Source organism: Periplaneta americana, chromosome 1 (assembly GCF_040183065.1).
Source record: "Periplaneta americana isolate PAMFEO1 chromosome 1, P.americana_PAMFEO1_priV1, whole genome shotgun sequence".
NCBI classification, from domain to species: Eukaryota; Metazoa; Arthropoda; class Insecta; order Blattodea; family Blattidae; genus Periplaneta; species Periplaneta americana.
In genome coordinates, this window is record NC_091117.1 from 166,855,471 (window position 1) to 166,881,156 (window position 25,686).

General features: G+C 33.5%; 1 protein-coding gene across 6 annotated transcripts in view; it reads left to right on the forward strand.

Annotated features, from left to right (window-relative positions):
- Positions 1-25,686, forward strand: part of LOC138703465 (uncharacterized) — a 59,797-nt gene that overhangs the window by 8,197 nt on the left and 25,914 nt on the right. For all 6 annotated transcript variants that reach the window (XM_069831378.1, XM_069831354.1, XM_069831346.1 and 3 more), the window contains 4 exons: positions 4,029-4,144; positions 5,920-9,146; positions 15,582-16,017; positions 16,543-16,662. In XM_069831378.1, the coding sequence (XP_069687479.1) occupies positions 4,029-4,144; positions 5,920-9,146; positions 15,582-16,017; positions 16,543-16,662 (3,899 nt within the window). The remainder of the gene's footprint in view (positions 1-4,028; positions 4,145-5,919; positions 9,147-15,581; positions 16,018-16,542; positions 16,663-25,686) is intronic.

Consider the following 25,686-nt stretch of genomic DNA (forward strand, 5'->3'; position numbering starts at 1 on the left):
TATGTAAGTGAAAGTTGTTAACAACATATTTCTGTCTTACTAGAAAATGAGTTTGTAATATATTCATTATAATATCAACAAAATCTTCAAATATTTTATTCACAGTTGCATTATTATTATAAATCCGAGTGAAATCTAATGCACTAAATGCTACTGAAAATGTATCCAAATTGTTTTCCTAAAATTACGTTCAGATGCAACAAATTCATCAAGAGCTGAAATAATTTTATATCATAGCCTATATTTGCGCTAAATGATCTCTCAGGTTAGGTTGAACGACTTTAGATTCTTTAGCTATATCACAGTCTAGTATATACAGTCACGAAGCTCAATACGTAGTAAATATGCATCCATAGATAGTTGCTGACCACTAGGATCTCTAATATTGCCTCATTACAGACAATGCGAAATAGTACTGGCACAGTCTTTTGTTCCTAGCACCCTCACAACTCAAGCTTCGTGACTGTATATACTAGACTGTGGCTATATCTTGATCATTTGTAAGTACATATCTAATTTAGACGACATCATTGACCCATTATATATCATATATATATATGTATATATATATATATATATATATATATATATATATATATATATATATATATATATACACACACACATATTTTAGTGTGTTCAGTGATGTGTAACATAACCTAAAATTTGACATAGCCTAACATAATAATTAATATTACAATCTTCACAAAGATAATAATATTGAATGTTTTAAAACGATAATGTTGTTAATTTTAATGCTTTAGTTCTGTATACTTTGGGAAATTTCGTCTCTGGCAGATCCTGTGAGATGTATAATGGATAGTGGTGTGATTTTTTGGTATTAACAATATACAAGAAATGTGTTAAAAACTTAATTTTATGCATGGAAAATGCAAATCCCTTAATTAAAGTCCAAAATTAAGTGAAATACATCCACGAAATTACTTCATAATCAAGATATTTTCAACAAAAATCAAGTTTTATGTAGAATTTGCATGAAACATGACTCTCTTCGAAATAAAACGTAAAAATTTTCTTTGTTATAAAACATACATGGACATTTCTATATATTTGATCGTTCAGCATTACATGTGTGTGACATCTGGCAACAATGTACGCATAGTTTCAGGGACTACTTCCAGAGAGCAGCGCAAACTGACAATGGTTATTTCTCTTTCATGCAACAACTGCCTTTGTGAGATCAAGAAAGCAGTGCTGTCACTCCTTCACAGTTGAATGGAATTGAATTATAAATTTAATTAATCATGCAAACAATTTTCTGTTAGTTTCAAAGGGATTGTATCAATAATAATTTTTAAAAATGTTGTTCTACTATTGCTCAAGTTTCTTTAGAGTGCGAAATATGCACGAAATTGCTTGATTTTTACGAAATACTCACTGAAATTAAACCATTTTAATCACCGAAATCAGGGTGAAATAATCACCATAAAATCACACCTTTAATAATGGATAGAGGCAGGCAAGATTAAAATTTCATATTCTAAACTATACCTGCAAGCAATATGGAAACAGTAATTTCCATGATTCACGATATGTAGAATGCAATTAATGCCAAATTTTTTTCATATTTCAAAATATTTTTGTTAAATTTTCATATTTCATAAAAATTCTAATATTTTTTCATATTTTGGACGATTGATAGATATAATAGATGTTTTCAGAACAAACAGCTATTCCACCAACATTCCATGATACCCAAGGGCAATTGAAATTTCCAAATTCCCCTTTACAGTTGTTGAATTCGTAATGTCAGTGAATTCAAGAAGTCTAACACTGTAAGTGGTTCCTGTTCCAATTTTGCTTATTCTTTCGAATGCAGTGGAAGTCTTTTCAGTGTTTCCATATCTACTTACATATACAGTACCAAGTTAATGTTCTAAATTGGTTTCTACCATCAGTTGTGCTGTATACTTAATTTCGCCTCTTTTTGCAACTTTGTGGGTATATGTATGATACATTGTACAAAACAATATTAACTGACAGTAGGTATAATCTTTGATCAGGAAATAGGCCTGTAGAAAAAATTACTTGTGTTGTATTGTAACCAGTGCTGTTTCCAGATAATATAAGACTTTCTTTCTTTACATCACTTTACACAATTGATTACCTAGTTCTTGCTTTCACGTAAGGATTTGATGATGCTGACATTGTTTAATTACACAGATTTATTGTATTTTATTTTTTAGCATATTAAATATTAAACCCCTTAACTCTATTAAATATAGAATATAATCTAAATTTAACAGAAGAAATAAAGTAAACACTGAAATACTGGAACAATTGTCTTTAGGGACAATTAATATTAGGTACCCTCCACAAAACTGGCTTCATTTATACACCGACGGATCCTTGATCTCCAGAGAACAAGGTGCCGGTGCAGGTGTTACGTGCTGTCTCTTCTCACTTTATAGATCTCTTGGATATGGAACAACAAGTTTTGATGGTGAAATCATTGCAATAAGTGAATGTCTCAGGAATTTCCTATGCCACATCAATAAATTTAGGAATGCAGTTATTGCAGTTACATTGTCAGACTCCAAAGCAGCTATTCTATCAATCGTCTCTAAACACACACCTTCATCTCAAACAGCAGAAATAACTAAAATGCTCTCTCAATTAATATCACTCAATAAAAGAATTGTATTCCAATGGATACCATACCATCCCATTGTGGAATCCTGGGAAACGAGAATGCGGATGCTTTAGCAAAGAAGGGCAGCGCTGCTACTCACAGACCTGTTACTAAATCTACGAATTACTCTGTGAAGAGATTTATTAAATCTACATACTTAGACTTCAACAAACAAAATTTGATAACTCAATCCCAAGGGAAAAAAATGGAACTCTCTGCATCAAAATCCACAGTTAATTCCCGATTTACCACGAAAATCGTCTGTAGCTGCATTTAGATTGGCAACAGGCCATGATTGTTTGGCCAAACACCTGCATAGAATTGGAATATATCAGTCCCCTAACTGCCCATTGTGCAACTCAAACCAAGAAATGGATTCGGAACACCTCAAAATCTGTGCTTCAGTGGCTGGTCATGATAATATCTTTGAAAAATATTGGAGTGCAAGAGGTCAAATGACTTTATTGTCAAATGCCTGGCATTAGAAAACAACAACAACATATTAAATATAGGCAAAACTGTGAATCTTCAATAACTTATTTGTAAATAATGCTGTAAACTGCTCCAAATGGTTTAGAAATGAAGATATTTTAACACTAAAATATTTATTTCATAATTTGGCAATATTTCCTGCGTATTGTGCTTGTCTCTATTAATAAACAAGGGAGGTGTTCTCCAGTACTTTAGCTTATCTTGCCACTGTCTCTCAGTAGCCTCTGTTGTTAGAAATAGACACTAAATAATTAAATAGACTTACTACTTGGACAAATGTTCTGTAGGAGAAGAAAAATCCTTATACTCATTACATGAGGTACATGAAAACTGTTTATCTTAACTGACGGCCTCTCAACAAAAGGGATTGTGTTCTGCTTGCAGCAGATGTGTGGCGTAAAATGTAGTACTTTTCTTTTGCTATTCTTCTTATTTTTAATTGGTTATTTTACGACGTTTTATCAACTGCTAAGGCTATCTAGTACGTCTGAATGAGATGAAGGTGATAATGCTAGTGAAATAACTCCAGGGTCCAGTGCCAAAAGTTGCCCAGCATTTGCTCTTAATGGGTTGAGGGAAAATCCCGGAAAAAACCTGAACTCAGTAATTTGTCCCAACCAAGATTTGAACTTGGATCCGCTCGTTTCATGGTCAGGCATGCTGTTACTTCACAGAGGTGGACGCTGTTCTAATTCCACCAGCACTCCATTATTGTTGAATAATCTATGACTTTAAAAAGGCTTTTTAACTAAAGGATTTTGCTGCCATTACTTCAGTGCTATATTTTCACTACAGTATATGTTATTCCTATTAATTAGACCTCTTCATTTTCTCTACCTTGAATATAGATGTTTTTTTTTTTTTTTTTTTTTTTTGTTTCCAGTACGGAGTCCAGAGTCAGAGCAATCTATTGTTGAAGAAAAGGTGCTTGTACCACAAATCGTCCTTTCAAGATGTGACATTAATAGTGCAACATTTCAGCCTGACTCAGTGCAGGAGGTACAGTAATCCTATCTTGATATCATTGGTGTTTTATACTATATATTAAATGTACTTGCCAAAGGCTACTTAAATTTGTATAAATATACATAGAATCTATTAACGAAAGTACATTTTTATTACTGAAATAATGTGAATGGCACCACGCTTAGGATGCATTTAAGAGATGTTGGAGGAAAGGGATTGGGGAAATGAATAGCAAGAGTCGTACTGAGTATTAATTTATATTTATTATGTTGAATTTGTAAGTGAATAATCTAGGAGTGAGACACTATCAAAGGTAAAAGACAACAGAGATGAGGCCAGATCTAAGGTCGAAGCAACAAGATGTAACACACTGGAGAAAGGAAGTTGCTGTTTAGATGAGAAACATAACAATAGCAAGGAGAGAAGCTTGGAACAAATTTATCACAAAGTTAGACTACACAACCAACCCTTCCAAAACATAAAAGTTCTTGAACAAACTAAACAATAAAAACCAAAGATACAACATGGAGCCATTTCTAATCAGAGGACATGAAGTTACAGACAATTTACAAATAGCAAATAAGTTCAACACCTTCTATGATGAAGAACCTAGGAAGAAGAGCAAAAGTTTTATTAACCATTTATAACAAGATATGGAATTCCACTGGAAATCTACCTTTAGACTGGATAAAAGCAGTCTAGTCTGTACTTCAGGTGAAATGAAAAAAGAACCGAGATGGTTTCCCCCTTTTAATTTATAGATATAGAGTTTTTCTTAAATTTGTACAATGCCGACATAGTGAAAGGTCGTCAGTGAGTGATTCCGATAATAGATGACCTGATTATTTCATTATATTTTATGAAATGCAGGAAAATTCATTTGCAGTCTTCAGGAAATTTGACGAAGCTATATAGCCAGAAAACTGATGGCCCGGAATCCAACAGTCTGCCATTGCAAAACAACAACAATAACAACAGTGCTGTTACATTGCTTACATCGGGAATGTTTCATGCTGTGGTTGTGTTAAGCATCTGTGCAGTGTATTCTATTACAGTTTTAAAAGCATCAATTGCATAGAATTGTAGTGCTGTAAGCAGCTGGTTCATAGGAGAAACAGGATTGTTATTATGGGGTATTCCAAGTGATTCCTCTTCTGTTTATCGCCTAATTCCTGAAAAGGATTCCTTCTCTACACTATCACAACTTCATTTTCACCATTATTCCTATCCAAGTAATCCACATACAATAATTCACCTTCAAAATCATCAACTGCGAATATGTGCAGAATGATTTAGGGTTCAGTCTTGTGTGAAGTATGATTATCATCACCTCAAAACTGGATCTTAACAAATGAGTACTCTGGATTCATTCACCCAGAATGTAAAAACATGTAAGCTAACAAAACAGCTACTTCTTATGGCACAGCTTGCCTGGAATTCCCTTCTTTTTCTTCTTCCTCCATCTTGCATATCCATTTCACAAATCTTTATCTCTGAAACACATTGAATAAACTTTTTAAATGGGAAGTAAACACATGGGAATTAGGATTGAAAATGTCATTTTATTAAAGTAACATAATGGAGAGAAAAGTTTCAGTGGCTGTTATTAATATTATAATGTAAAAGTGTTGATAAATTGGTTTGAAATTATGTGTCAATATATGATGAAGTAAATGTATTTAAAAATTCATAATTTTGTCTTCCACATAGTTCTCTTATATTTATATTCCATTAGTTATATTTCTTAAATTTTATATGCTTCATATTATGATGTTTGAATTTATACACAATTTCTTTCTTATTTTTAGGAACAATGTGTAAGAAGGTCTCCAAGGAAGGTAGGAGTCAAAGTTATCAACGCTTCTGCAAGCAAGTCAGTTTCAAAAATCAAAGACAACATAGTTTCAATAAAAGAAACCTCGCCAGGAATGGAAGATGATGTGAGTGATGTTCGTATAAAGAAATCTGCTTCAAGAAAACAGGATGATCCTTATTCAGTAACGAAAATATCTCCGAGAAAAAAAATGTCTACAAATAATTCAGTATCAGACACACAAGAAATCATTGTTTCAGCAGAAATCAATTCGAATGGTATCTTTGCCAATAAAAAATGCAAGACGAAAGCAGACATAGAAGTTCATAGGAAAACTCGTACTTTAAGAGGACTCTCACTTCAAAAGAATGAATCCTCTTCAACCAGATGTGAGGTTTTATCAGAGTCTGTCAAAAAAAACGTACGTCCAAATGAAAATGTGACATTTTGTGATATAAAGGAAGGAAGACTGGACTCAGGTAGTTGTGCAGACATTGTTACCACATCGGACAAAAAAGACGAGTGCAGTCATTCTAATTCGATAAATCCTTCACAAAATAATGAACCTCATAATGAATGTTCCACAATTGATCAATTTTTACTGATGGCAAGGGAAAAATTAGCAAGTAAACCACACTTGATAGCACACATGATAAATTACATTAATTCTTTCCCTTCCAATGTCAATGTGTTAGAAGAAAGCAATTGTGTTGGGAAACATTCGAGTTCTGATTCAAAACTAAACAATGTCTGGGATGTTGCTGTATCAAATGCTGAAGAATGTGAGAGAGAATGCAGTTTCGATGGGAATGTCACTTCATTAACACATTCTTCCCCATACTTAAATGAAAATGAACGAAATTATGCAGCTGTTAGGAAAATGTCCCCAGATTTTACAGACAGTACTAATGTAGTGGAACCTAAATACTTAAGTGAGGAAGACAATAAAAGCAGTGTGGTGTGTAATGAAAATTCTTCACAAATCCTCTCTAATGTACCTGAACATAACTTGTGCTACAGTGCTGCCTCATCAAGTGACGAGTCGTGTGCGGTTGCAACTGATTCAGGTTCAAAGTCTACTCATGACATTTTGGAAGAGAATTGTTCTGTTGAAAAAAGTGTTATAGGCTTAGAATTTGACAGTAAAAGTATTTGTAATAATTATACAATTGGTGCAGAGTCAAAATCAGTTAGTAATGTTATCAGTGAGAATATTTCTTCAACGAACTCAGCTCTTTCCGAAACCTCCAGCACTGAATCAGAAAATGGTGTATTAATAGGAAAATCACAGTATGAAGTAGGCACTGAAAATATACAACACAAAATTACAAAATGTTCTTTAACTTCAGACGACATTGTTACTATGCAAGATATTACAAAATTAGATTCTAATAGCAATCATAAGTCAGAATGTTACAATGAAATTGGGAGCTCAAATAAAAATCTGCTTAAAACTACTTCTTTGAGGGACCAGAAAACAGTAGATCAAAGGCAAGTGAATGAGAGAACGGACTCATACAAGCAAAAATGTGATATGTCATGTTCATCAGACAATGTGAAAATTAATAAAAGTAACATAGATAGTGTTAACATGTCAGGTGTTGATAATAACAATGCATTCTATTGTGAGGGAACAAAAAGAGTGCATAGAATTGAACGAAATAATGAACCAGAATCTATAAAGAATCTCTCAAAACACGTATCTCAAGATGCAGCAGACACAGGTTTTGATATAAAGTGTGGAAGTGGGAATAATGTGCAAGTTTTGAAAGAAGCTGAGAGTTGCAGGTCAGTAAACAGTGGTGATATATCAAGTGTAGGTAATCTGTCTGTAATCGGAGATGAACATACAGACACCAGAATAGAATATAAACAAATTGAAGATAATAATATTGTCATTACTGAGCGTCTAGTGAATTCCACAACACGTCAATCTCAGACTCTTGTAACTAATTCTAAATCAACCTCTAGTAGCGAATTGAAAGACAGTTCATGTGATTCTGTATTTAAGAATACATTGTCACCACCTTCAGCTTCATATAAAAAAATGTATTTACGTGATACAGCTGAATCTCATTCTGTTAAACAGTGTCATGAAGTAACTTCTCATGAAACAGTAGAGAATGGAGAGCAGTGTCATACATTAGATTGTTCCAGCACATCAGGTACACTTAATACAAATATCTCGTCAGAACTGAATGTTGAACAGATATCACAAAATAAGTCATCTCTCACCATTAATGGGATGTCATCAAAACAGCCTACTAAACGAATTGTATTATCAAGATCATTTCAAGATTCTCGTCCTGTACAGGCAAGACGAAGATTTTTTCGAAAAGTGTTAAAGTCTGTGAATTGTGAATCAGTGCAAAATACTTCTGAAACTGCTCCTAATGTTTCAGTACCATCTGACATAGAAGCATGCAAAACTTATCCAGAAGTTTCTCAAAATGTTGGAAACCGAAGTGTTTTGTCTAAAAAGTTGCCACTTTCTAGGACAAAGAGCTTTGAATCTATTTCATCTTCAGAAAATCATCAAGTGTCTTCATATTCTGTTAAAAGCTCTGATTCTCAATTAGAAACGTGTACATCTCCCTTAAAATCTCACAAAGAAATAAAACTTTCAGACAATAATGCTTCACATTCGCCTTCCAATAAAATGAGAAAGACCTCCTCAGAAAACTTTCAGTGTACTTCTGTTGTAAACACCAAACCTTTTTTAAACAGTGTTTTTGTTCCTCGTTCAACTAAACGAACTTCAGATGTAAATTTCAAAATACCCAGAAGACCTTCTTCAGTAATAGATTCCTCTAAAACAAGTATAACTGTGCAAAATTCCCTTACGAATATGTCTCATATTTCGAAACCTAAGTGTTCACCATGTTCTTCACTGACTGCATCTAGAATTAATTCTGTCGAACACAGTAATGAAAGTTACCATGATAAAATGTTTCATTCTAAAAACCCTGGTGTCAACATAGCAACTAAGTACAAAGCAATTTCCTCAACAAGAAGCAGGTCAGTTGATGGAAGAGACTCAGCATCCCCAGAAGCTGCAAGTATGTACAGTGCAGCCAAGTCTTCTGAACTACCACATTCACCATCATCAGAAGCATACTTACAGTATAGAAATAGAAGACTGACAGAGACAATTAATGATGTTCCCAATCCTGAAGGACCTGATGACGATTCTCTTTCCTTGTATGCAAGTAGCAGTTTATTGTAAGTAACTTTCACAGTTTATAGCTATTAATACAAAAATAACAGCAGTAAAATTGTTACTGTATATATTAAAATTTATGCCAGGAAGACGCTGTTGGTTTTATGGAGAAGCGAGTAAAGGCTTTTGAATGTTTTCGTAACTGCAGTAGCTTCCTGCAAGTTTATTAACTTTCTCGTGATAATATTGAAACTATTATGATATTTTATCTTAATTAATTAAGGTAAAATACCATAACATAGTAAAACCTCATCAATACATTCCTGCTTATAATGCTATTCCATTCATTTCGTCCTTTTTATACAGTCACTGGACATTTCATATATAATCCCGCATAATTTAACCCTCTTGTGATGCTTCCAAATCCTGCATGTAGCACTTTTTTAAAATCTGAAATGAATAAAAATGCTGTATAAATTGCGAAACTTATAATGTTTTAAAAGCATGGTGAAGAAATATGTTGTTGTGACTGTACTGAGGATCGTTGCAGCATGAGTACAAGAAAGAAATTTCACCCTCTAATTGAAAAAACCCACCAGTGGGCACTGTTGTAAGTCCCCTGCCAGTACATTCCCGTCCTTTCTGTAAAATTTAGTCATCCTTTGAATTATGTGGAGTGTGAAGCAAGTTTGGTACTATTGGTTATTAATGGATAAAATTCACTCCGATGCCAGGGATCGAACCTGGGACTCCAGTTCTATGCACTGGGTGCTCTAACCACTGAGCTACGTCAAGGTTCAATCCACAGAACCGGATCAAATCTTCCTTTTTTGGTACTTTCCCTTATGGTCTTACTGCATGTTTGACATATATATTGTCACATACGTATATTAAGTCTTCTGTCATCACACAAGGAGTGCACTCATTTGAGTGTCTTGGTGGCTGGGACTCCATACCCATAGTATATATATGCACTGTTGGGTGAATAATTTACGTAAAGATTAATTTTTTTGTCCTACAGAATTACCTGTTATGGTTACTATTGGTTATTAATGTCGAACATGGAGTAAGGGCCACTAAGGAAAAGTACTAAAGGAGAAAGATTCGATCCGGTGCTGTGGATTGAGCCTTGGCGTATCTCAGTGGTTAGAGCACGCAGTGTGTAGAACTGGAGGCCCAGGTTTTGTCCCCGGCACCGTAGCAAATTTTATTTCCATTAATAACCAATGGTTAACCATAACAGATAAATTCTGTAGGACCAAAAATCAATCTTTACGTAAGTTTGATACTGCAAAATGGCATAACAACCTGTAAAATGAATGCTTCTTTCATAATGGATGATGACGAGAATTGAGCTCCTGTACAGGAGAAGTTGGGGGAAGTTAACATGAGGATTTTGTGTTAGTTGACAATGGTTTAGTGACCTCAGAAATCTGCGGTGTTGACAACATGATTGTGGATTATGCTGCCACTACGTCCAAGATGAAGACAGTGATGAGGAAATTACATCTGCAGAGGAAAGTGTCCCACGCCAAATGAAGACCTTGGAGCAGTAAATGTGATTCGAAAATACATCAGTGTTACTCCTAGCAGTGTATTAAGTGAAGTTATCTTGAACCATATAGAAAATATTATCCATAATAGTAGTACAAACAAACAACAAAGATTTTGAGAAATGAGCTCTTATTTGCATTTTGCACTGTAGGCCAACTAATACAAAATATGTTTTCTATAAAGTGGTCCCCCATTTCGTAAATCATTTTCTGTCTATAGTACTGTCTCACCATTACGTTGAATGCCACAGTCTTTGATGAGTGTATTAACAGGGTTATATTGTATTTTTAGTATTAACATAGAAAAGTTAAAGTTGTTTATTTAACAAATCATTAAAAAATAATATTTGAGTTCACATGTTTATTGGTAACAAATGCTTGTCTCGTGGGATATTTGTCATTAAGGCCATAATTTATTGAATCAAACATTAATGATTTCTTCTGAAAAGAAGACCATTATGTATGAGTAATAACTTGCGCAGTTTATCATTGCATAGAATTATTAGCTTCAAATTTTTAGATCGATTGCATGCAGCATGTGCAAGAGAATTTAAATTAGCATTTTTGTTTTGAAAGAATCGAGGTTCAATCTGAGGTTGTTATGAATATGTCTGTTATGACGTTTAAATTAATTTCGATTTTGATGTGGTATAGTTGAATGGACAGTAGTAAATCTTCAAAATCTGATGAAAATTAATGTTTGAATAACTTAAAAATCTCTGTTCTAATTTCAGATAGTAAATCTGCTAGCGTATTCTGTTTTACTACTTATTTATTAACATTAAAAGTCCTCTTCAATAAAAATCAATGGGGGTTTAATTAAAAGAACATACGAATACAAGGTCTCTGAAGAAAATCTGACTTTGATATCAATTGCCATTCTCGAGGTGACATCACGTCCACCAACCATGCTTACAGTGCAGTATACAGTAGTAAGAGAAACATAGCTCAACAATCAACAGCTTTTTCGGTTGTAAAGACCGATTTAGACGGTCATTTTTCATTTCAGTTGAAGCCTCATTCATGCCAAGCTTTACATCAAATGATCGTGTAAACGGAAGAAATAAAGGACTGAAGTGGCTTGAAGTGCAGTGTGATGCGTGATGGTGAAGCCGTCAAGTCTCGATTGCAGTCTCGTGTAAATGGACACGTCATTCTGCTACAATGAATATGGAGCGTGAATTTGTAGTATCATTTATTAAAACATATCGTGTATCTACTTGTCTTTGGCAAAAGAAAGATCAACGTAATAATAATAATAATGTGGATAAAAAATATTATGATGTGTTAGTAGAGAAAAATGAAAGAAAGAAAGAAATTGACTCTCTGCATCTATGCCATATGGCAATTTACATACTTCTCCAACTTGAATAATGATCAGTTATTAAATTCCAATTCAGAACACCTGGGAAGAAGAGATGTAGTTAACAGCAGTTCTGTTAGTGACGTATTCATGCATAAAACTTGCAGCTGATTATCTGATACAGCCTAACCTCGATAAAAAAAAAAAAAAAAAAAAAAAAAAAAAAAAAAAAAAAAAAAAAAAAGCAAAACAAAAACAGAACCAACACAAACACCACGTGAGAATAAATACATAACATTAACATATCACAACATCAATACATACAAAATCGCAACATCATTCGGAAAACTAAAATACAAGATAGCATATAAAACAAATAAAACAACACAGAAATATCAAAATAAGCACATCAAACATATAAATAAATAAAATTCAATAGCTGCTCAGATTTTTACGTAGGACAGACAGGAAGATTCTTTCAAACAAGATGTAATGAACACATTAAAGCTATAACTAAACCCTACATCACATCAAATTACGCAGAACATATTACCAACGACAATCACGACTACAATAACATAGAAACAGATATGGAAATACTAAACATCACACCAGAAAGTTCACAGTTAAACATATTAGAATAATACGAAATATACAAGCACACAGTAACACACCCACAACATATATTTAATACACAATTATAGTTCAATACCCATACATTATTTGACATCATAATTCATGACATACAAGCAACCATCCCCCCACCATAAGAGCAACACACCCCCAACCCTACAACTGACGAATGCAAATGCCGAAAATCAAGATCAGTAGTAGTTTGAAGGACACTGAAGATGACACCACACCGGTGTCGAAACAGGACTCGTCTGTCATAGGTACATAATCTGTTTAAATTATAACACTTTTAATGATTCAACTAATAATGTTACCATATTTACTGCATTACTTCCTCCCTCAAGTAACTTTTCCCCCAAGATAAGTAGGACACAAAATGTTATACGTATTGTTACTATTACCAGCACCTTATTCTAACCATTGCTCTTGAATGTTTGGCAAGGATGGAAGAATTGCCTGACAGGCATTCATTGGCCAAAAATTAGGCTTACAGCACTTTCTTAATGTTCTTCGTAAATATAAACTTTATAGGAAGAATATAAATCAGGATGTTTAGATGTCAATTTTTCACGAGTAACTTTGGGTAAATTGTGTTTAAGAAGCCAAGAATTTGTTCACTTTTGGTTTCATGACTAGTCTGCACACATGCAGTGAAACTCTGTAGGTACACCTCGTATTTTGACTTTGTTTTCACCTTTATTATTATCAACAACTGTAGGTCATTTGAATTTCTTATGCTTTACAACATCAATTAGAGACTACTTGAACTAGAGTCATCGAAATTTTATTTATCCTCTTGAATTCCCTGGGGCTCTTGTGTAACATTCCTTCGTTTATCAGTTGTTTTGTTTACAGGATTAGAATTTTTTGTAACAAGCACTTTATTACTTCTAGTAGAACTTTCACTTGACGTTTTTGAAGAGTTTTGTTTCCTTTTACAATCGTTTAATGATACTTCCAACTGTAGACGAATCCAGGCACTTACTAAGCAACTCTGTATGCACTATTGGTAATTTCACTCTTTCATGTACAGTAAAATCCCTCGTAACCGCACCCAAAATAACTGGCAATACCAAAACAATGACACTTTTGGCTGGACTAAAAACAAAAGTTTAAATCTGCCACAGCCTGGGCTATCAATGTTGCCACATTAGGAAATTCGCCCGAACTTTCATTTTCAATGAATATTCGAGCCTAAAATTAATGTATTATTTGTGTTGTGCGTTGAGTTCATTAAAGAAAACACACACTGTTTTTATGTTTATTTAGTTATGCTCAGACTGTCAGTCACATTAAAATCTTCGCACGAACTTTCGTTTCCAGTAAATATTTGAACTTAAAATTAGTGTATTATTTGTGTTGTGTTTTAAGAAATTTCACACAGTTTTTATGTTTATTTAGTTATGTTCGGCTCATCAGTGTTGCCACATTAGGAACTTCGCACGAACTTTCGTTTTTAGTGAATATTCGAATCTAAAATTGGTGTATTATTTGTGTTGTGTTTTAATAAAGAAAATCCACACCGTTTTTATGTGTATTCAGTTATAAGCAAGTGATAGAGAAATAAGCTTCACTTGCAGTTTTAACATTTGGCACCATGAAATACATACTTTTTTTTTTTTGTATATACCTATACTTATTCAATTATCCAGCAAAATCTCTTGCGAGGTTCGTTCTGTGATAAAGTTTTTCAATGCACAGAACATGACACTGATTGAAATCCATCGTCAACTGTGTCAAGTGTATGGGCCAGACATTATGAGAAAGCAGATGTTGAGTTGCTGGTGCAGGCAATTTTCAGGAGGTCGGCAGAATGTGCATGATGTGGAGTGCAGTGGGTGGCCATCCCTCGCCATGGACAATCCTGTGGAGCAAGTGCAACAGTGCATTGTGGAGAACCATTGTTTCATGATTACAGAACCCAGCAGCCATTTTTCGCAGATTTCCCACTCTTTATTGCACGAAATTGTCACAAAGCACCTGTTGTTTAAGAAAGTGTGTGCCAGGTGGTGTCGAAACAGCTGACACCCAAACACAAAACATGGGATCAGTATTAACATTTTTGGAGTGGTACCACAATGGTGGCAATGAGTTTCTGGACCAGATCATCACAGGCGATGAAACGTGGGTTGCACACTTTACCCCAGAAACCAAACAACAGTCAATGTATTGGCATCTCAATATTTGCCTAGAGAGACTTGGAAAACCACAAGAAAAAACCCCCGAGCGAGTATAGCTGACTCTTGAGATCAAACCCCAGATTTTCCAAACATAAGGCAGACATGTTAATTACGACACTACAGTGATTGGAGCTATGTAGATAAAGAACAGTTTTTTTTAATGTAAGGTACCTTTTCTTTAAACGAGAAAAGTATAATGATAATTGAAGCGTCGGCTGGAACAACGTTATAAGTTGGTAACATTTACAGAAGCTGCAAAAATGTGTACATGTACAACGTTGTTCTTATGGGGTAGCAAACTTTTGAGTGGACAAATTTTACGTACTGCATTGATGGACAGTTGCAAGCCAAAGAGTATAGCAAGGTAACATGACATACAACATTATTACATGGAAACACGCAGAATGAAAATTTTGTAACTTACAACGTTGTTCCAGCCGACGCTTCAATTATATCTAATACTTGGCAAAGTATATAATGACAGGACTGCCTTCCTGATTTTTATTCAAAGTTGTATCCAGAATTATTGTAAGATGTAGAACAGAACAAAAAATAAATACAGTAAATTATAAATGTTTTTATAACAAAAGTGTATCCAAGTCCTGTAATTGAATATTTATTACACAAATTTTCATTTGTTTGAGAAGGAATTCATATGCGGAATTCCATAATTTGCAGGTGAACAAAAACACAGAATAAAATTATTCATGTTTCATGTCATATGTGCATATTCAGTTCATTAAACAAACTGTGCAAGCTAATCTTCTGAAACATTAGATTCTCAAAACATATATGTTCAAAGACATTTTTTTTCTTTTTCCTTTGTAGTGAACTTCCAAATTGGCAAGATTATTCTAATTCAGCACCATGCAGACTATCAACTGTTCTACCAGTGCCAAAACAGGCTATCAGTAATACAAAAGAAGACAGAAATTCTAAAGTTGTGGCAACTGCAAGAATATCTAGAGAAGAGAATGGATTACAGAAGAGAGTAAACGAAATGGAGACATTGGGAAATGATTTGGAGGACCATGATATTGATATGGATAGCATCTTGAAGTTGCACTTTGTAGAAAATAACCATGATGCTGAGAAAGAGGGGTTCATAATCGAGGGTGGTAAAAACTCTATATCTGAAGATGTTAATTGGAATGTCTGTGTCCAAGATATTGAAGAATTGAACTTAGAATATACTCAGGATAGTAATACAAAAAGGGACCGACCAGAAAATAAGCCAAAAATGCATTTTGCATCAAATAATAAGGTAAGTGGTCAGATATTTTTCTTTACCATCTCTTAGTCATTGCTGCACCATTCATTCTATCTTTTGTAATATAAGACTAATGATATTTATTTATATAGCCTATTTTAAAAACAGACAGATACCCATACAATATCCAATAGATAATATTCGTTTATGTACATTGTTAATTGAGAATAATTATGAAACTATTAAAAATGTTACAAAATTATTAGATTGACTTACTTCTTATAAATTAAGAAGTCCTTGAACAATATTAAGGGATATTACATTTGCATCTTCATGTTCAAGACGTTTCCCTACTTATTATTGTCATTAAGTATTTTTTTCAATTTTGTACAAGTAATGAAAGTGCAGATATAGTGTGTCTTATGAAAATATGAATTATAAAAAAATTGAAGCATTGATATGTAATGTCCTCTACAGTGAAATTGAAAATGTTTTATGTAATAGAGATATTCATAGTGTACCATAAGTAAAATTAAATCATATTCTATTTTAAATTCAATGGTTATATTTAATTTACAGAATGTTGTCAACAAAGACAGGAAATCTGGACAGTATATTCCACAATTTTTTAAATCTTACTGCTTTCAGTACCTCAAAAATCAATTGTGTTCTAGATCGAGGTGCACCTATAAACATGAGGTAAGAAAATTTCTTTAATTTTATTACGAAATATTGAAGTTCTGGATATACCAGATATGATAATTATTCTGACTAAGGCAAGGACTAATTAAATCGCACTTTTATAGAAATATCAATATTTCTATATTCTTTGATTGTAAAGATACGTTTAATATGTTACATTTTGAGCTCCAGTATATAGTACCTTACACTTCAAGAAACAAAAAATGACCAATACTTGTAAGTTCAAACAAACTGCCAAATACTTCGTATTCATAACATAACTTTATGTTGTAAAGATAGGTTTAATATCACTTGTTTTGAGCTACAATATACCTTACACTTCTACAAACAAAAAAATGACCAGTACTTGTAAGTTCAAACAGACTCCCAAATAGTTTATCTATTACCAAAGCTAGTCAATGTTTCTATTTTTGCTGCAAAGTTTTTCTGCTGCAGCTGAAAAGGTGTGTACTGTGTTCACACAAGCCAAAAGGCCATTCTACTCCATTATCTCCTGGCCTAGTTGCCTCATAAGTGGTGCCTTCTTGGTGTTACATGTGAGGTTCAGACAGTTGACTAAACAACAACAATAAATATTTTAAGGAGGGAGGAGGACAATGTCATGATTTACTTGCAAAAACCATAGCTGCAACAGGATCAATGTGGTTCAGTGGTTCTGTAGTATGTGAACTCGTAAGTACTTACTGCTTTGTTGCGAACAGCGGTAAAAATTTTATCTACAGTCGAGAAGATTTCACAAACTTTCCTTCAAATTAGGTGACGACTAAATTAATCATTCTGTGTAGGTCTGTTCATTTGTTTTGGGCACACTTTTTGACTTGGAATATTTTGCTATATTTACTGACACAAATGATAACTATTTTACACTTCAAGTAATCCCAGCACAAAACTTAGTTTCAACTCATGCGAAGAATAGAACACTGAATAGCCTCTTCAAATAAAGTGTTGCAACAGCACCTGGTTTCTTGAAACTGTCGTATACCAATATGCTTCACTGGTTGTGATCTGTACAAATATTATCCCCTTCCTAATGGCTAAAACATCAGTGAATGAACAGTATATAACATTGACTTCACAAATTGACCTATAATGTTATTCTAGATCAGTGGCTGGCATATTCCATGCTCTGTGACATTATACCACGGAGTCACCATGTTGTTTGCTCGGCAAACTCTGCATACTGAGCACAGCATGGAGAGAAGTTTCAACTGAACAGTGGCGGTACTGCGCCTATGCACTGACAGAACACTATCCATTCTTCTGAGGTAGTATGGGAACAGCACATTACAGTACATTTGTACGAAAACAAAACTGTACAACTGTGATAAATCAATGTAACAAAATATTTTGGTTTGTAATCAATTTAATGTACTTACGATAACATGTAATTCATAATACAACCATCTGCAGAAGCGTTAGCATATAGAAATGAGACTCCAAAACTGCTATAAACATACAAATATAGAAATAAATACTTTAAGCCAGTGATCGACGGAAACAGTGGTCTGTGACATCATCCCTTAGAGCAGTCGTGCTTTCTTTTAAGAACATTGGAATCCAGAGCTCTGAGGGCGAAGAATAGCTGATAAGATTCAATACTGAACTCTATAGTGACGCCTATAAGCCTACATCTGATTTCGTGCATATGATTATTTTATACAATTTTGCTCGTTTTTGTTTCCTTTTCGAGACAAAGATTGGTTTTTATATGTAATTTTCCTTAGTGTATAACTTTCAGCTTTTTTGAGAGCAGAATGGATGACAAAAGCTTTTCAGCTGAATAATAACAGGCATTTCCCATATTTATTCTGCATTTAATTTCCTCCCAAGTGTGTCATATACAGTATATTTGTTACTGTTGCTTCAAGATATTTGAATTTTTCCACTTCTTCAAAGGATAAATTTCCAATTTTTATATTTCCATTTCGTACTATGTTCTGGTCCCGAGACAATCATATAGCACTTCGTCTTTTCAGGATTTACTTCCAAATCTATGTCTTTACTTGCTTCAAGTAAAATTCCCATGTTTTCCTTAATAGTTTTCTTGGATTTTCTCCTAACTTATTCACGTCATCCTCAGAGACAAGCAGCTGATGTAACCCATTAAATTCCAAACCCTAAATTGCATATTCTAGAGCAAAGTTGAAAAATAAAGGTGATAGTGCATCTGCTCGCTTTAGCCCGTAGTGAATTGGAAAAGCTCAGACAGAAATTGGCCTATACAGACTCTGCTGTATGTGTCACTGAGATACATTTTAATTAATCGAGTTAGTATCATTACTGTGCTTATGTTTTAAATAGTATATAGTATACATTATATACAGTTTTCCTGCTCTGAGTATGAAGTCATTTACTTACCACCAACCATCATAACATGATTACTATACTCTCCTTCCATTGCTCAAAATAATAATATGTTAGTGACTTACAAAGTACTATAAACTCAGAGGTCAGCTGTTTTCAAATGGCATGTACATGCTGAGCAACTGTGTCAAGAGGAAAGCTCAAGAAATTATTCATCACAGGGATGTAGATTCTTGCTACTGTGCATCTCATTGTTTGGATTAGGTCCCACCTTCCCAGCTGCAACTATAATTAAAGTAAGAAAGGTAAATCTATACTAATAATAAATCTGTAGCCGAAATTTTTCTGGTAATTTTCGATTTTCCAAAAATAATTGGTCCTACCATATATAATTAACCACCCTGAAACCGAAAATCGCATTTTTGAAATTTTTGTTTGTATGTCTGTCTGTCTGTCTGTCTGTCTGTCTGTCTGTCTGTATGTTTGTTACCTTTTCACGCGATAATGGCTGAACGGATTTCAATGAAAATTGGAATATGAATTAAGTTCGTTGTAACTTAGATTTTAGGCTATATGGCATTCAAAATACATTATTTAAAAGGGGGGTTATGAGGGGGCCTGAATTAAATCGAAATATCTCGCTTATTATTGATTTTTGTGAAAAATGTTACATAACAGAAGTTTCTTTAAAAATAATTTGCGATAAGTTTTATTCCTTGAAAAATTTTGACAGGACTGATATTTAATGAGATAAATGAGTTTTAAAATTAAAATAACTGCCATCTAAGGCCGTGTAATGAATTAAAAAACAAATGACTTCGTCTATAAGGGGCCTTGGACAGCAACAATCGAAAACTATGAAAGATAGCCTACAAAGAATGTTTCTGTGTTTGTATGAAGTAATATCGGAAGCTAAATTAACCGATTTGTATAATTAATTATTATTTCACCATTGGAAAGTGTAGTTTCTCTAGATGGACATACTGTTATTACAGTAACTTCTGATATAATATAATATAATATGTAATGTATTATTATTTATTATTATAATTCAAGTTATTTGAAGGGTTCAGAACCATACTGGGCCAAGCGCCATTTACTGAATACGTAGAAAACAAGGGTTAAAATTAAGTTATTAGCATAATTCAATGGAAACATATAACAAGTAAAATAAAATGTGCACATTAAGTCTAAATGATATCAATCTTCATTAAACTATGGTTGCATGTAATAAAAATTAAGAAACATGTTAAAGGAATTGGCATTGCACCAAATGAGTGTCTCTGGACCAAAATGATCGCATTTTAATTATTTGGATCCAATTTAAATTAAGTAACATATTAAACGATTTATCCTTCTATTAAACACGAATGTTCCCTGGATCAAATGTCCTATTTTAATTATGTAATTACTTTATATTTATTTTTAACAGGTGCAAATGATTATAATAACCTCTAAATTAGAGCAATACGTTTTTAATTACATGGGAAAATCTGATAGTTTATATAATGTAGTTATCCTGCCAGCCACTTATGTATCTGGTGCCATCTAACAATGATAAATCTGCAGCCTAGTGAATAACATAGTGCAAGCCATCTTCAGAACATACTGGCTCTGTAAAGTCTCCAACTTTCTACAGAACAATACATATTGTTATATTTCAGTTAGTCGAGAAGTTTTTATTGGAAATTTCCATGTCTGATACTAGCTTGACTAGACAGAAACTTTTCATGGGGTTTGCAACAGATAGACCTCTGTCAAGAGTTTGGAGAAAGGGGGAATATGTAACACGTTTAAAAAAAAGAACAAGAAATAGATACTAGCAGATTTACCAGCTACCATTGCCTCATTTATCAAGGAAATTTACCTATGTTGTAAATCTTTTGGTTTTCATAACATCATGAAAGTTATTACTAGGGCTCTGATTTCTGTGACATGTCATGTTTTTATTCTGATCTATTTTTACGAATTTAAAGGGGCACTGAACAAAAAATATATATATTTTTTTCATATGCTGTAGACGGCACTACAAATAGCAACTCAAAATAACAAATAGTTCTCAATATATGAGCAAATGAATTTTGTTCACCACTGCTGCTGAAGAACACATTTCTAGCTTTTCTGAACACGATGTCATTGCTTCTATTGTTCATATAAATGCATATTAGATTGATGCATAAGTTCGTAGCATTTTTGTTTGTCATCACTAGAGAGCGGAATTTTATGTCATAAAAAGTGGAATTTTAGGTGCCTAACATAGGCTCTTAAACTCCTTTATTTAGGCTCTATAAAATAAAAAATAGGCTTTTTTGTTTGTTAAAGAATGTTACTAATATAAGATTCAACATTTATTTAATGCAAAATACTTGGATTAAAAGAAATTTCCACACATTTCACATTTTACAAGGGTACACGTGCTTACACAAAATGAAGACATTATGTCTTTAAGTTAGTGTTTTTCATTCACCAATCACATTTCCATAGTTTGTTTCACAGTAGGTGATCAGTGGCTATTGTGTTGCTCACTGCTGTACTTACAAATGGTGAGAAAAAGGAAGGGATTGTTAACTGTCTTGGAATGTAAGAAAATGTTTATTCAGGTACAACCCAGCGAGTTTGTGTTAAATTGGTGACAGACAGAAGAAGATATAATAATAATAATAATAATAATAATAATTTGTCCTGCAGGAGTTCTTTTACATGCCAGCAAATCTCCTGACATGAGCCTGTCACATTTAAGCACACTTAAATGCCATTGACCTGAGCCGGAATCGAACTCGCAACCTCGAGCACAGAAGGCCAGCAACACTATACCGACTATGCTACCCAGGCCGACTGAAAGTTGGAATTTTAGGACTGAAAGATTGTAAGACTGAGGAGGAGTGGCCTGGAGGTACTTCTCTATTGTGTTGTTCACTGCTAGGAAAGAGTTGTCATGCGTCTTGGAATGTAAACGGTACAGGATGTTAAGGAAACTATAAACAGTTACGAAAAATGATGCAAAACTTAAAAAAAAAAAACTAAAAATAGGTATTAATGTCGAAATAGGCATTTTTAGGCACTATAAAACCCCTTTATTTATACCTATATTCCCAAGAAAAATGTAAATATTAAATCTCAAGCCTGTATGTATCAAGGAAAAAAATATGTTTTTGCCTAAATTCCGCTCTCTAGGCATCACAACACTGCGTTCTTAGGAGATTGTTTATCATTTGTCATTTGTTATTTGGAGTATATTACTTGTAAACATGCCTTGAATTTTGCGGATTTGAAGGAAGTTTGTGCTATTTTTGAGCTAAAGAAAATGGAGTTCAAGTGAAAACAAAAAAGAACACTTTCGACATATACTTCTGTTTGAGTTTAGTAGGGGAGCACAGGCAGCAGAGGTGACTGGCTCGAAACATTTGTGCTGTGTATGGGGAGAATGCCAGCATTGCAAGAAAATAGTTGTGTCATTCAACAGACAACATACTGTATAAATGTTCATGTCCATCCACATATGATGATGTAATGCGTCTCATGGGATAAAGAAGGCATTGTGTACTACGAATTTCTTCCCTGGAATGTGACCATAACTACTGTCATTTATTGCTTTGCGGGGCCGCAATTGGAGAGAAACTACCAGGAAGACTACATCAAGTGCTGTTGCAATATGATAATACATATCCTCACTCTGCCTAACATGACGAAACCAGCTATCCAGGAGCTTGGTTGGAGATGATTCTATGTTCTCTCGATCTTGCACCCTCAGATTTCCATCTTTTCCTTTCTCTATCCAACTAGCAACTTGGCTTGACATCTTCTTTAACTCCAAACTAGCAGATTTATTCAGACACAATCAAAAAAATACCCCCGGGTTTGGCAGATAATCATAGATAATGTAGGAGATTATATTTCTGATTAATTTCTGTGTTCTATTCATCTCAAAAATTTTTGTCACAGTGAAAAAATGCTACAAACTTTTGCATCAACCCATTAATTTATCATATTTTAGCAATAAGTGCTATTTGACCATAAAAACTGTAGTAAAGCATATATATAAAGCATTGTAGTATGTACAATATAATTTTTACTGTCGTTCTATTTTTCTGTAATGTTTATAAATACCCATCTACTCTTAATATTAGATCACTTTTCATCGCATCATTTCAAATTCCTTTCGAATTGCGACAAGAATCAAAGAAAAATTGCTGACAAAATGATGCCGTGTGGACTACTGGTTTGGAGAACTGGGCATGCAGAATGTGTTGTAAGTGAAACTTATACAATAAGGGAGCTCCAAATTTTATTTCTGTATCTGTAAATAACTCTTATTGAAATGACTGTAGTAAATATGACTTAATTATGATCAGAACATGGAGCCTTGTTCTTAGCAAACAACCACAATGCCACGGAACTACCAGAACTATCACGATTATCTTACCGTGTTCACTTACTGAACAACTTTCAGTCATTAGTTTGAGTAATTTCGCGATTTTGTTATTAGTAGACTCGTGGACGAAGTATTATTATTATTATTATTATTATTATTATTATTATTATTATTTATTATGATTAGGGCTAGGATTTTTATGCTGTTAAATCGCCAAAATGTGCAGTATAAAATATCAATTTATGATCTAAAAATTCCAGAAATATGTTCTGAAATATAAAAAATATGTTATAACAAATTTAAATATCTTTTATGCCATCCTAGCATTATAAATGAGTCATTACTGCATTAAAAATCGTGCGTAATTGCCTTATTATGGCATGCGTGCCGTAAAAGCGATGACGTAATTTCGGAACACTTGCTATCTTAGTTATTGTTTCTACACGTGATGTAACAAGAAATGAAATGGAGGACAGAAGGTAACGTATCATTTATTTCCTATCTTTAAAAAATTTGCATCACTTTTATAATATCACATAAAACAGTTCTGTGGTTCAGAGAAACTACATTAACAAAATAAAGAGACATTCGTAATATAATCTGCAAGGTCATCCATTACCCTTTACTCATTGCCAGTTATAGATCCCAAATTGAATTTTTTCCTACAATTTATAATGCTAAGATACCATAAAGTGTTGTATCCAACTCGTGGATAATCTTATTATGACACTCGTGAAAATTGTTGCACTCACAATCATTCGTGTGACAAACATTCACTCATGCCATAATCATAAAGATTATCCACTTGTTGCACAAATAACTAATATAGTCTACTTTGGAGGTATAAACTATACCCAGAATGACAAGCAAAAGAGAAGAAAAGTGAAACTTAATGGATTTCAAGGCATATAAATTTTATTCAAAACAGAAAATGCTAACTTATTTTCATGAACTTTCATTGTAGTATGTATATTATGAGACTTGAGTTGATATATACAATGAATACCTTGTGCAAATTTTGAAATGAAAATTAGCTAACAAAGCTTTGTTCATAGAAAAGTTTTTTCTACTTCTACTGATAAAGTGAGAGCAAATTTAAAGTGAACGATATCACTTGACTCTAATTCTCTCGCTGTCTCTCTCTCTCTCACACCCTTCTCTTTCTAAAATTTGGCAACAGTAAAAAAAATGGTTTTCCCTACTTCAACATCCAGTTACTTCAATTGAGATCCCTAGCCACTCTTTCTCTACCTGCGTGAAAACAATAGACAAATATTTGTCGTGACTCGTGACCATTTAGGGTCAAGTCCATTTTACACACTCCACAGAATAGGGGAGAAAGGAAATATGAAAATTTTACGAAAGGAAAATGAAAACATATTTCTAAGAAATTCAAGGAATGTAGGAAACCAACATTGGATATAGACAAGTGCATAAAAAGCTTCTAAAGATAAAAAATATGCTGAAAAAATGTTATGTTTTATTTAACGATGCTCGCAACTGCAGAGGTTATATCAGCGTCACCGGATGTGCCGGAATTTTGTCCCACAGGAAATATGCTGAATATGACCAATGTATCATTAAAATATACTCGTCAGATAAATTTCCAAATATGCACAATTATGCTCTAACAAAATACCTTAATTAAATAATTTTTGTCATAAAGTGAATTTCTGTGTACTTCAGCAACTCACTGACCTGATACAAAAAATATGCTAAATCATGAAAATTCTAGCCCTAATTATGATCAACTTTTTTTTTTTTCCATTAGGAAGACAAAATGGATCTTCTGATATATATATTTTTATACTGTTCTTTTTTCCGGGGTCAAGTCAAATCAAATACAATCCCACGGGACGTGGGAAATCATTTATTTCATATAAAGAAAAAAAAAGTCAACTAAAACATTCGTCACAGTTGCCCAAAATTATTTTATGTTAAGACAAAAATATTTGCCAGCCACAGCGACCAAACCCATGATCTTCTGTATGCCGTTGAGATGATGCAAATGACTGAGCAATTATGTCGAGAGACAAACTCGTATCATCTGCATGGTGTGTCAATCTTCTGATGATGGTCCGGTTCCAGTATTACACGAACAGGGTACATAGTAGTGTGAACCTCATAGTAGAGTAGCTCGAAATTTTATTTCTGTTAACTCATATACATACGATGATGGAGAAAAATTCGTTAACTAATGTACATAATGATAACTGTATTCTGGGTTTGATCCCTGGTCTCCAATTATCGTATATACAGTTGTATATAGCTAGTTTTTAACACACAAACACATCTTAAAGGAAATGGATCAATTTTACTTGTTAACTGTACTTTAAGTCTATACC